Source organism: Alligator sinensis, unplaced genomic scaffold, assembly GCF_000455745.1.
Source record: "Alligator sinensis unplaced genomic scaffold, ASM45574v1 scaffold389_1, whole genome shotgun sequence".
Classification (NCBI taxonomy): domain Eukaryota; kingdom Metazoa; phylum Chordata; order Crocodylia; family Alligatoridae; genus Alligator; species Alligator sinensis.
In genome coordinates, this window is record NW_005841951.1 from 3,435,749 (window position 1) to 3,449,887 (window position 14,139).

The 14,139-nt window shown below is 42.9% G+C and overlaps 1 protein-coding gene across 5 annotated transcripts in view; it reads right to left on the bottom strand.

Annotated features, from left to right (window-relative positions):
* GPD2 (glycerol-3-phosphate dehydrogenase 2) overlaps positions 1 to 14,139 on the bottom strand; it is a 123,952-nt gene that overhangs the window by 41,542 nt on the left and 68,271 nt on the right. For all 5 annotated transcript variants that reach the window (XM_025199927.1, XM_025199930.1, XM_025199928.1 and 2 more), the window contains exon 8: positions 5,010 to 5,203. In XM_025199927.1, coding sequence (XP_025055712.1) covers positions 5,010 to 5,203 — 194 coding nt within the window. The remainder of the gene's footprint in view (positions 1 to 5,009; positions 5,204 to 14,139) is intronic.

The window sequence follows — 14,139 nt, forward strand, 5'->3', positions numbered from 1 at the left end:
AATTCATATGCCAGACAGTCAAAAGACAGAAGCACATGCATCCTCAGTTTCATCACATCTAACTTAATTAAGCTTAATACTTCAACAACATAAAAAATTAGAAATATCTGACGAGGGGGTTGGGAGAGTTAGATGAGTCAGATATTGCACATGGGGAATCCAAGGAAGAAGACTGACAAGACTTGCCTAAGGACAAGAGAGGGTTCCTGTTTCAGAATAAAGTTAGAACTCAGAGTCCCTTGGCTCCCTGTCAGGTGCTCAGACAAACAAGGACCAAAAACATAATGGAAATTATAATACCTGTGACAACCCAAGGCTTACATATTATTTCATGCAGACTTTTTTTTTTTTTTTTTTTTTTTAACTGCTCATTCTTCTAGACCACCCTCTAACAGCAACATGAGGCATTTGTCTGTATGGTATGGTTTACAATGACCCATTCTTAGCAGCTTGGAAGAAAGCCAAATCAGGAGCTAGTTTAGATGATAGTCTAAATGTTAATGCAACAAAACTACCATAGTATTAACAGCTGAATTAAAAATAGGAGCTAGAACGAAAAATACTTCTGATATTCTATATAATTTTTTATGACCCTCCTGTTGGTAGGATGCAGGAAGCTTTCACAGAAAATCAGAGGGAAGATAGGGCTAAGAGACTTCCCTGCCAATGTTAAGCCTACCATTTCAAGAAGAGAATCCAGTATCTCACACTTCCCCCGTCAGAACAACTATCCTGATATGGGGTTTGAAGGAAAATAAAAGACTCATAGAATCACAGAAAAAGAAGAGTTACCCTGTATCCTTCGCCTGGTAAAGCAGTACAATATGCACTGGCTGAAGGACATGCCTCTTCTCAAAATGTGTGTGTGATAGTTCAGAAAGGAGAATTCCCAGTACTGGAAGCCTCTTGCCAATTGAAAGAGGTTGGGGGGGGGGGGGGGGAGCAAAGAGAGCATAAAAAACTGGTCAGTTTTGTTGGTAAAAGAGGTCAAAAAGTTTATTTCATTTTAAATGGTAAGATTCCACCCCCCTCTTCTCCTCTCCCCCACCCCCACCTTTATTTGAAGTCACTTGCAGTTTCCTTTGGACTATTCTAATCAGTCAGACGGGTTATTGCAGTTGCCACTATGGCACTTTATTCTTCACTTTTAAAGAAGAAAGGCACATAGGAAATAGTGCACTTACTGCTTTCTTTTCATGAGGAAACCATTTTATTATTGGTGCATAATGGCTACTTGAAGAAAACACTGTAGGCTTTTCTGAACCCATCATGAACTCTCTCTGGATCAACAGGTAAACAAAATTATAGTGAAAACGTAATGATTTGTTTTCATAGAAGGTGAAACATACCCAGGTAAATGAAATATCATTTTCTCTATCTCTATCTTAGAGATGACAGGTACCCAGCATACACCAAATATAAAAACAGAAGAAACTAACGTGATACATGTTGTCCAATTACTCTTCTGAAAGCATCACCACTACTCGCTGTTCAAAAAGCTTCTTGAATTAAAAGCTTTACATGTCTTTAAATTCAGTTTCCAGTGGAGACCGCCACTCTTCGACTGCTTCCCTTTTCACTGACTTATTATCCTTTGAGGTATCCAAACATTAATATTTTATATGTAAAAGAAGAATCTATCAGGCTGTCTCTTATTCCACTCCCATTTTCCTCCACCTCTCTTCTTTTGTTTAATCTAGGGGTGTCCGCACTAGCTAGATGAATGGTGCAGAGCCAGATCCCTTGGCATACTGAATCTGACAGGTGCTCCAGCTGGTCTGGGACCCAGGCTGCATGTGGCACAAATCCCAGAAGGGGCATCATGTGTGGTGCACTCTGGCCAGAGCAGCAGCAGTGCTACATGCTGTGGCCACCTGGCCCAGACTGTGCCAAGCACAGCACCTGCTCTTGGATGTACACCACACACACAAGCCACTCCAGTGCAGGCTGCAGTGGGCTTATCTACATGTGAATTAGTTTGCCTTTTCTAATCCACATTAAATGTAGTACCTCCAATGCGAGGTGCTAAATTAATGTGCGTTAGACTGTGCTAATGTGCAGTAGCACATTTGCACACTTCAGTGACACTCAGCGCTCAGTAGACTATTTACTACACATCGGCGTAACATCATGGTTTTTACATGATGCTTTAATGCATAGTAAAATAGTTGACTGCACATTAAAGCACACATGCAGATGCTCCTGGTCTGGCTGAAACAGGTGCCACAGACGAAACAGGTGCTGCCAGATCCAGTATGCTGGGAGAGGGAAGGAGGAAAAGAAGAGAGGGTCTGTGTGCGAGATCTACCTAACAGATGGACCCTACTTCATAGGTGTGCATGGTGCCCAGTGTGGGTATGATCAGACCCAGGGGCAGCACTGGGGGCTGGATAGCAAGGCTCCATGGGCCAGACTCAGCTCATAGTCCATATGTTTGGCACCTCTGGCTTAATTCCTTGATGTTCTATATTTAACTTCAGGGCTGTCCCTAATCCTCATAAAATTAATGGAAGTTTAGGCACTGATTTCACTGAAAGGAGGAGCAGGTCCTTAGACCAGGAATGCTTAATCCCTGGTCTACAGGCCAGATCCAGCCTACAGTGCCATGTCATCGAACCAACAAGGCTCCCCACAAGTTTAGCAATTTGGTGGTGGGGGAGCAGCACCACTCCCTGGCAAGCCAGATCAGACACTCATCCCAGTGTGCAGGTCTGGGCAGGGGCCACACAGGGCCCCAGGGCTCACTCCTGTTGTGGTGAGGTGGGGAGTAGGCAATGCTAGGCTCCCAGGATCCAATCCCAGTGTGCAGGGGTGGTGGGAGGGGGTCGTGCCAGGCCCCAGGGCCCAATACTGGCAACAGAGGTGGGGGAAGAGAGGAGGTGCTACCAGGCTCCCAGAACCTAAACCCAGTGCACTGGAGCAGGAAGGGGAGGTGCCAGGTTCCAATACAATACAATTTTATTGCAGAATAACTTGCCTGAACATCTGGCATATTCCAAAAAAAGTTGGAAAGCATTTACTTATAATCCATAGCAAATGTGATTACACTGGCCTTAAAGACATTAACCATTTTGCTTCAGCAATGTAACAAATGTTTCTCATAGATCCTATGAAGGTGGGATCCTCACAAATACTTACAGCAGACAATGTACAATTAAACAAATAGGTATGCTCTGACCACTGTAGAACCTACACAAGTTTTATGTTTTCTAGCACTCAGCAAAACTTTCTTTGCACTGAGGCCAATTTACTAATTATTGTAATTAAAAAGTGTTCCTTGTCCTGTATACAACAGGAGCTTTATCTTTTTTTAGAATATGTAAATACCAAAGTGTTTTAAAATTGCCAAGCAACTCAAGCAATATAAACAAAATTTAACAGATTTTACAAACAGGGTTAACAAATAATATAGTGGTTTAAACCACAATGGCATTCTTATTCAGAAGGCACAAGTAGATGATTTCACTTTTTAAATAAAAAATGAAAGCAGCAGTGGCATTGATCAACTTAATTTTGTAGCTTATTAAATTTACAATGGAAAAACTGAAAAATTACTTTATAGTGAAGCATTTGGGTATAATTTTAGATACTGGTATCTTATAAAACTGATCAATGGAAAAAAATTGATAATATTGAATAAAAATGTCCCAAAAGAACCTAGAAAAGATTTCAGAAATTGTTGTTGCTCTACTAGAATGTTTAACCTGCCAAAATGAAGTGCTAATCACAGAATAAGATACCATATTACATTTATAAACTAATGAAACTAGAAAAAGCAGCATGCGTGACACTATAATTAAACAGCTGGAACACATCCAAGCCTGTGTAAGTTGATAACCCTGGCACTGTTTCTGGCAGCAAAAAGGCAGGTCTGCAGTGAGTTGATATGGCCAGCACAGTTGTTAATTCAATAACAGGCAATCTATAAACACTGCTAATTGCATACGTGAAAAACAGCGTGCACCTAGGCAAGTTTCCTTCAGAAGCATTAAACACTTCAGAAAACTACTTGTGTAAAACATCTTGCAAAAATTTCTGTCTTATTCATAGCTTAGTTCAACCAACTACTGTCCTGGCATGCCACATCATTTTGATTAACTTCTTCATAAGAGACTTAAATGGTACATTTTTCTAAAGATCATTTTTCTTAAGTAGATACAAAAACAGAACTATCAATTATCCATTTCAGGGAAGAACAAACAAGTAATCTAGAATTCTCAACCTCTGGCTAGCAGGCCTCCTAAATCTAATTACCAGACACTGCTACATTCCCAACAGATATTCTGATTTATTTTAATGTTTCTGCTATGAGAGGAACCCAAAACTGAAAACACTTTCACAAAAGCATTTTAAAACAACCATGAGAGGTGTTGGGTAGCACAAAGATAGTAATAAGCTACTAAACAGTGATCACCATGTTTTTATAATTTTTTTAATACGTTTTTCTACCGTTTCCTTTTCGCTTTTAATCCTCCCCTCTCTTGAATTGAAAACTGATCGTGTTGGATACCTTTCAATTTTTAAGAAAGTCTGCAACTGAAGAGTATTAGTATTAAGTGATTAAAAGTGGAAATACCACTAAGACTTGGAAAAAGTCAATGGAAAAACGTGACTAAAAGTCTGATGAACTCATGTTTTGATGCTACACGTATCCTTGAACAGTTTCATTTCTTCAAACACATTCCTCTTGAAACAGACAGTATCATGCACTTTCCCTCCACTCCTACAGAAGCAGATGAAGGTGGTCAAGGATGAATACTATTCTGGTCGAAAAGGAGAACTTGGACTGGTTGTTTAGAGATCAGCTGATTTTACCTAGACTACTCTAGGGCATACATACATGTCTGGAAAAGCAGCATTTTTGATAACCATGAAAGGTAAAGCAAGATGAATATCCCACGTACATCAGAAACAGTTATCAGACTGTCTCATAAAACAGCATTCTTTCTTTCAAAACACCCCAGATGCATCAGCTTGCTTCCAGTGAAAAACACAGCTAAAAGATTTACCTTCAACATCACAACTCAGGTAGTTGCGCACTTCATTCAAAATAAAGTTGATATCTTCTTCTTTAGGTATTGGGTGAGGAGTGATATCAGTTGGAGTATCTGTTGTCCCAGCAACAGTCATCTTTTCCCACGGCAGGAAGAAAATCACTCGGCCATCACTAGTGGCTGGGTCAAGCAGCCCCATGTTGTCAGGGCTGAAACAAAAAAGAAATAAGGTTAAATATTTTCTTTAAATCCTCACATCAAATGTAAAAAGTCTAGTTTACTAATTATAAAAATCACTCTGCATTGGAATTAATGCATTAACCAGACTCCCATATTATACTCATAAGCCAAGATTTGAAAAAAAAAAAAAAAGTAACCAGGGATTTTGCCTCCCTTGTATGTTCCAAGTAGAGTCATATGAAAGAAGCTTGTTTTTGATACAGTTCTGTGAACCACATTTTAAAAACTGAGGCTGCAGGCATTTCTCAAGTGGGAACCCAAGACTGCTGGTCACAGTTCAGAACTTTGGTCATGTAATGTAATTCTAAGGTCTGTCAATTAAAAAAAAAAAAAAACCACCAATGTTTTTGAGAGAAAAAGTATGAACTGAAAAATAAGGTTACGTTTTCTTAAGCAAAGACTGGAATAGGATCGATATTGTGTAACATTAAAAACAAGGTAGTAGCCTGGGAGGAGAAGAACCATAAAGAAATTCACTTCCAGTTATAACCTACATAAATGAGACCAACTATGTCTGCAATTACACTTAATAAGTGAGTGAATGCAGCTTCTTTGCTAGTGACAGGAGGTGACAGATCCTGGAGAATATTACTGTATTTACTTGATTTCCAAGATAACGTTTCCCCCCTCCCCCCATTTAACATGGCAGGAAAAGCCCCATATCTTGAAATCAAGTATGATGCGGCAAGGGAGTAGGCAGCTGTTGTGGCTGCGCCTACAGCCTCAACCCCAGTTCAGGGCTGGAGTCAAAGCTGTCCTGGCCCCAACCCAGGGCTGGGGTTAAAAGTCACAGTTGCTGCCTACCCCGCTCCCACATCTGCACCCCCTATCTCTCCCTCCCTTCCGGCCTGACCTGCTCCCCTTTCCCTTCATTTTCCTTCCTCCCCTTATCCTTGCTCTAGCACTGGCAGGCTCTGTCCCATCTCCATCCTGGGGCATGGAGCACAGCCCTAGTCTAGCCACACAGCAACGGTGCTGGCTCTGCACTGCTGCTATGGGGCTGAGCTGGGGCTGTGCTCCAGGCTACAGCAGGGCTGGAGCTTGCTGACACTGAAAAAAGAGCAAGTGGCAGGGGGTGGGCGGGAGGAAACAGTACGTCATTCACTGGACTCTGCTGCCCCAGCCGAGCAGGAACCAGAATGTGCCTCCTTTACTCTTTCACAATCCAGTGTGCAGCAGAGAGGCGGAATGACTCTGAGCAGTGTGGGTCAGCCCAGAGCTGCCCTGTGCACTGCCAGGCAGACTGCGGGAGCTTGCAGAGCATGTGGACATGTGTGCACAGGGACCTCCTGGCTGCACAGCTCTCTGCTCTTCAGGGGCCCAGCATGTGAATATCTGTTCAGACATCTCCAGGTAAGTTTTTCTACCAGGAAAACAGACCTGGGAAAATTCTCCCAGATTATTTGAACATCTGTATGCAGCCTATGCCTAAACTTCTGTAGGAATAATTTTTTCATATTAATATTTTTAATTCATTTACATAGTTAGCAGCATAAAGAAAAAACTCAGATATGTGAAAATGCGCAAAAGGTCTGCATGTGAGGAATTTTGATCCACATGACTAACCAATATCAAAAGATATTCATTAAAAAACAAACCAAAACAAACCACCTGTCATTTGTAAAGCAAATAAATGAATCTAACAGAGTTGAATCAGTATAAGCAAAGCTACAGAACATTCTACAATAATAATCATTAAATTACAACCTCTATTTATAGTACTTTTTACTATAAAACCTGCATCAGTAATGAGCATTAGTTCATCCCATTTGCCTATCTACCCTAGCTATTTCAGGTATCAAATCAGTAAGGAAATTGTCCCATTTCTCTTGATCTTTTTTATTCAATAGGCTGTTTCCATAAGTAGCATCCAATGTTACAGCCACAATGATAAGATACATGTACTGGCTAACAAATTAGTAATAGGAATTATTAATAGGAATTTAGTAACAAATAATAATTAGTAACAAATTATTAATAGGAATTTATCTGCTAAACTTCATCACCTGGGGTCAGATGCGTCTACCAGCCCCTACTTGAATATTCCACATACAAGACCATATACTCTATATAACTGGGCCCAATGGAGCTATCCAGCTTTGTTCATGTTGAGTGCTACCACCTGTGAGTGCACATGTGAAACACGACACAAAGCCTTTATTTAAAGTCAGAATTTGCAGCAGCAGCTGCAAGTACTGGACCAAGTCCAGAGTAAGCTCTATCGAGGTAAATGTCTTTTTTCTTATCATATATACATAAATCAATAGTATACTTTTCAGCTGAAACACTAACTTGCATGACATGCCTATAGCTGTAATTTCACCTAGGCCTGTTATTTTAAAAATATTATCTTAAAAGAGCGCAGAGGGGGAAAGGGTGGCGTTGGGGGGGGGGGAAAGCAAGTAAAAAATGGGAATCTTCCAGGGCACCAACACTTAATTGCAAGCACTTGTAGGAATGCTATGAAAAATAGCACCAAGTGGGGAAAAAAACTGCTTAGGCTATTTATTTAATTGTTGGACTGCCCTCTGAACAGAGAATACAAAATTAACAGAATAAAGGCAAAACTGTGTCGTAACGGTATGCCTGAAAGATATAACAAAAATAAGGCAAATTTTTACAATTCTTTTTAAATGGGCATCTTTACAGTTTTCATCCAATATTAGCAGCAATCGTCTTCAATACATGCAAGGAAATTCCATTACAGCGTACTGGAGTTATGTCAGCATGAACTTGGAATACGTAAAAGTTTATTAAAGACCTGCATTTGTCCACTGTTCTCTTCACAGCAAAACTCAATGACTTCTTCAGACTGGAAATCTCAATCAGAGGAAGTTCAACTCTCAAATATCTTCCTTAATTTTTTAAAGGTTTATAGCTGCTTGTCCTGAGGGGAACTGATAGTGTTTTATTTCTGTGTGTATCCTAAAACCAATTGTGAAGAACAGTGAAGAAAGGAAGGGGCACTGGGAACTCCTAGAAATACAAATGCATAAACCTTGAAGGATCTAGCATTGAACTGGTTGAAGAACAGAAAGAAAAACCATCAGAGAAAAAAGTGAAGAACAGGTTAGACGAGAGAGGAGTGGTACGAGCAGAGGAAACAGCTGATCTTGGAAATGACCCAGTAAGAAAGGATAGTCTTGCAATAAGGGCACTAGCAACAACTACCAATTTGCAACCGAGATACAGAACTGGGTTTAATTCCTAATTGGACACATACTGCCTATGAGATCCTAGACAAGTAATTTCCTCTCCTTGTAGTTCAGGTCCCCATATATAAACTAAAGACAAGAGATATCCCTTTGTCCTTTTTTTGTTTTGGTTATAAGCTTTTCCTAATCTCTGTATAACACCTACCATAATAACCCACTCATTTTAATGGAGCCTGTGTGTACTCCAAGGGCTCCTAAAACAAGTTAGAGGTAGGGGTTTAGAGAGAATTACTGAAACCCCCAAAAGATGCAAGTGTCTAAATATTTTGAGCTCTTTAAAAAAAAAATAAAAAAAATCACAGCTCTCATTAATGTGGGAAAAATAGCTATCATCAGCACATATTCTTTAAATATACTGGGAAAATGAACAAAAACAAGTCTATAGGAAGTGAAGCGGCAAAGTAAAGGAATCATTCTGAGAGAAAAAAAAAAAATCTTCCTTGCTAGTGAAAATGTCGTTATGGGGAATGTCTGCAGAACTCACAAAGGGCAATTAGAAAGAATCACCATTTCACAGAATTGTTGATCAGCCACTTTCACAAGATAATGGTAGACATGGAATTAGTTAGACACAACTTACCTCAAGAACATAAAATAGACAAAATTTGAGCTTTTTTTTTTTTTTAAGACGTTAAAATAGTTTATAAGAAACACTAGTTTTCAATACTGAGGAAGAGGGATTCTAGAAAGAAGCTGAAATATTTAACTTTGAAATACTGCATGTATATACTAGAATGTTCCAGAGATGATATTTATAGACAGCTTAAGGATACACTTGGAGAAGTACCATTTAATAGGCACAAGTCAACATAGATTTGTGAAAGGTAAATCACATCAGGGAAATGATTACTTTTCAAAATGAAAAAAGCTATTGATTTAGACACAGAAGAACCTAGAGCTTTAATACACATTAACAGAATATTCACAAAATTCATCTTCTAAAACTTGGGAAAAAAAACGTATTTTCTTAATGTGATTTAGGTAATAAATTATTCATATTAGGAAGAAGCAAGCAAGCAGACTGTTTAAGTTAAAATAGTTGTATGATTTCTAGAACCTACTAGGACTGAATCTATATAAGTATGTAGTCACACCATTATATTTGCAGATGATAGTGAAACTGAGGGAGGGAAACACTCAGCAGGATGCAGAGAATCCTCTTTGAATCTTTCCACTCTTCACCCTCATCCTACTCATCTATCCGTCCTGTGTTTCACTGCTCCACATTTGACATACTTTGTCATTTATGTAGGCCTTGACTACTCCCATTGGTCTGCCTCTCCCATTATATGTCAGTGCTGTCCACTATACATGGAACATCCTTCTTAAGAGCATTCTTAATACTGACCTCCGCCAACTTTAACACACATAAGACCAAGTTTTTAGCCAACTAATGGCTAGCCAGAAAGGCAGCTGGAAGCAGTTTCTATTTAGAGTTTAAAACACTAACCATATTTTATCCCTCTCCCAGACATTTCTTTCATATGTTTCTTGTCATCTTGATAGGAGGGACTGAAACTTCCTTTGTGAATGGACAATGTTTAGCAAATTGTAGGTGCCATTTCAACTGGTTGGGAATTTTCAGATCAAAAACATTTCCACTGCAAGAAGTGTTTATTCATCAAAACCAAAGTTTCTCGCAGGAATGGTGCATCTAAGATGGAATTTTTAGTGAAACGCAGAGACACGTCAACTCACATAGGACTCATTAACTGAGTGTTTGGACACTCTCCTAAAATGTTTAAGACTAAAGTTCAAGTTCTCAGTCTGAATTGGGAGCAAAAAGAAAAGACCTGAAACTGTGTCTTTTGACACTGTTTCCCACCACATTCTCTCAAAAAAACTAGGTGACCATGGCATTGATGCCTACATAGTCAGATGGGTGGCAAATTGGCTGGATGGTTGCACCCAGACAGTGGCAGTAGACAGTTCATTTTCGACCTCAAGGGATGTGGGCAGTGGAGTCCCACAGGGCTCGGTCCTGGGGCCTATACTGCTCAACATCTTTATCAGCTATCTGGATGTGGGTGTGGAAAGCACGCTGTCCTAATCTGCTGACAACACCAAGTTGTGGGGCGAGGGGGGCACGCTGGAGGGGAGGGATAGAATCCAGCTAGATCTAGACAGGTAGCAAAGGTGGGAGATGAGAATAGGATGGAATTCAATGCAGACAAGTGCAAGGTGCTGCATCTAGGTAGAAGGAACCAGCAACACGGCAGGGGGTTGGACTTGATGATCTGCTCAGGTCCCTTCCGACCCTACCAACTATGAAACTATGAAACATACCTATAGGCTGGGGAACACCCTTCTTGTCAAAGAAAATTCCAGACAGGAAGTTCCTATGGCTCACATAATAAAGGCAGTTTAAATCCTGCCTCCATGGTTAGAGACAGACATTCAAAAAGCCTGAGCCTGAACTGATTCAGTCCTTTCAGGTTAGTCCAACTTGCAGAGTGAACCGGTTTGCAAATGGACAGACATTTGGCACATGCCTGCAGTGGCACAAGACAGAAGCCTGGGGGGACTAGAGCAGCCCTTCACTTCCACAGGGAAGCTGAGCTGAGGAGTGGGGGCATGGCCAGGCCCTGGCAAGCCTGCCCCAGCAACTCCCTGACAGCCAGGAGTAATCCAGGAACACAGGGATGGCCAGACCCAGAGGGGAACTCTTCCCACTCCTCCTCCTCCTCCACTGCCCGGAGGCTGGGAGGGGAGCCCTGTTCAGTGCTAGCGGGGGTTCTTCTCCCTCTTCCTCCCCCCCTGCGGCGGGTGGGGAGGCAGGCTCTGTGAGGCTGCCTGGCCCCAGAGGGTGACTCTTCCCCCGTTTTCCCCCATCACTGAAGGGTGGGGGAGAGAAGGCTCTATGGGATGCTTCCCAGCCCCAGAGGGGGACTGTTTCCCCCGCTCTTCTGCCCCACAGGGCAGGGGGAGGCTCTGTTCCATGCTGGGGGGAACCTCTCCTCCTCCCCCCAGAGGGGCAGCAGGAGCATGGAGCTCAGCTGGGCAGGATGTGGGCGTGGAGGGACCATGCTCTGCAGACCCTGCTGCCTGGCAGCAGCAGCAAGTGGGGTGGTCAGGGTGCTTGTGCCCAGCCCAGGCATAGCTCTAGCTGGTGCTGGATAGGGGAGAGGGAGTGGTGCTTTGGCCAGCGCTGCACGGGGGGGAGGGAGTGGAGCCTGCGTTATCCCTGAGGCTCTGCTCCCTGAACTTGCAGTGGGGGAAGCCCTGCACTGGAGCCAGTTGCTTCCTCCACTCCCCACTGTGCAGATCCCACACTGCTGGGAGTGGAGGGAGCCCCCACCCCCTGCTTCGCTTCAGAGTCCAGCGCCGGGTTTCCCCACCGCAAGTGCGGAGCTACAGGTGTGGTGCAGAGCCATGGAGATAGAAGCGGCTGGGCAGGCTGCAGTCCTCACCCCTGGTGCAGTGCTGGCTGCCTCTATCCCTGGGGCTCCACGCTGCACGCCTGCAGTTCTGCACTCACAGTGGGAAAGCCCAGCGTTGGAATGCGCATGGAAGCATGGGGCGGGGCTCCTTCCACTCCCGTCAGACTGCGAGACCTGAACAGCGGGGAGTGGGGGAAGCAGCTGGCTCTAGTGCAGGCCTTCCTTCACTGCAGGCTCAGGCTCAGGGAGTACAGCTGCAGGGATAAGGCAGGCTCCACTCCCTCCCCACCGTGCAGCGCTGGCCGAAGCTGCGCCTGCACCGGGCATGAGCACCCTGACATCCCCGCCTGCTGCTGCTGTCAGGCAACGGGGGCTGCATGCCATGGAGGGAGTGCGTGGGGGTCCCTACACCCCCCACATTCTCTCACACCCACACCCTGCCCAGTTGAACTCTACACTCCCGCTGCCCCTCTGGGGGAAGAAAGAGGAGGGGGAAGAGTTCCCCCCAGCATGGAACAGAGCCGCCATCTGCCCCCACTCTGGGGCCAGGCAGCATCACATGGAGTGTGGCCCCTCCATCAGCAGCGGGGTAAATGGGGGAGAAGTAGAAAAAGTCCCCATCCACAATCTCCCTCCCCACCCTGGGAGGAGGAGGGGGAAGAGTCCCCCCCCAGCAGGGAAGAGAGCCCCACTGCTAACCTTGTGGGACAACCTAACCAGCATGGTCCCGTTAAAGTGACAGAGGCAGGGAGAAGGGTTAATTCCTTCCCCCGTCCCTTCCCTGCAGCTGGGGTCTGCCAGCTCCATGGGCCACTGCTGCAGTCCACAGCTCCCCAGCAGACAGGCTGACCATGGCTGCAGTGGGGGAAAAGGGGAAGGAGGGAAGAATTGATGCCCTCCCTGTCCACTTTGCCTTAATGGGGCCATGCCAGCTGGTGTCTCTGCTAGGGCCAGTCCCTGTTCTGGTTGTGGAGCAGAGAGCCCTGCCCAGCCTAGACAACATTCCGGGAGTGTCTGGTTTATCTTAAACCAAGAAGGGGTCTGGGACAGACACTGCATAAACTGGTTTGAGCCAAAACAATAAAGTCTGATACTACATTCAACCAGGTTCATCTCAAACTGGTTTTAGCCATTTTGAAACTGGTTTATGTGCACTGAATGCCTGTTCTGTTACAGGTTTAAACCAGTTTCTGATCACTTAAACTAGTTTGGTGTGTAATGTCTGTCCCTAGCCCATCTGGGCAGTCCATCAACAGAAATAGCGAGGTTTCCAAAAAAATGATAAATTTGCATGGGTAAGAGGGAAACATACTGTAGCTATTTGACTAAGGACATATATACTAAAAATAGAATTAATGAGAGAAGGAATACAGAGAGAATTAATGAGAGCATGAAGATAAAAGAAACCAGTAGCAGATAAATGAATTGTCTCAAGTTGCACCAAGGGAAGTTTAGGTTAGATATTAGGAAAATATCTCTTTCACTAGGGGTCTAGTAAAGCACTGGAACAGGTTACCCAGAGAGGTTGTGGAATTTTTATCCTTGGAGGTTTTTAAGGTCGATTTAAGGCTTAGCTAGACAAAACTTTGGCTAAGATGGTCTAGTTAGGGATGGTCCTGCTTTGAGCATGGGGTTAGACTTGATGACCTCCTGAGGTCCCTTCCAACCCTAATTTTTTATGATTCTATTAACTGAATTAAAATCAAGTTAAATTAAATCTTATCTATACTTAGAAAAAAGTTCTCCCTGTTTGTTATGAAGTATTCGTTTTTGCAGGACTGGACCAAAGTTCTATAAAGGCGGTTACCAAAAGGAAAGTGGTTGCAAAAGAAAAAAAAAAAAAAGAAAGAAAAAAAAAAATCAGATTTTGCTGAGCAGCATTCTTTTGGCAACAAGAATGGGGGATTTGCCAATTTATACATATAGCAAAGATTCAATGCTATGAAGATACTACTTATGCAGACTGTTCCTTGTTGGCATACCCATCCTATTTAAAGCAAATTCAGTACAGCTTTAGCTAATCATTTATCCCATGGAGGCTACGTGTGGGTAGACCCTATTTTATGAGAAAAGAAATGCCTACGCACTGACATACACTGGAGAACAAGATCTGGAATGTTCCTTTGTTCAATTTTAGTTTCAAATAATTTAGTTCATTATAGAACCACTGATTAAATTCATTATGCACACTGAATCATCTCAGTCCAGGCTAGAGAAGATCACAAAATAATGTAGAAAATAAATAAATTCTGCTCCAAAGTCCAGTATCAATGAACAAAATGGGCAGCTGACCATCACATACCTGCATTA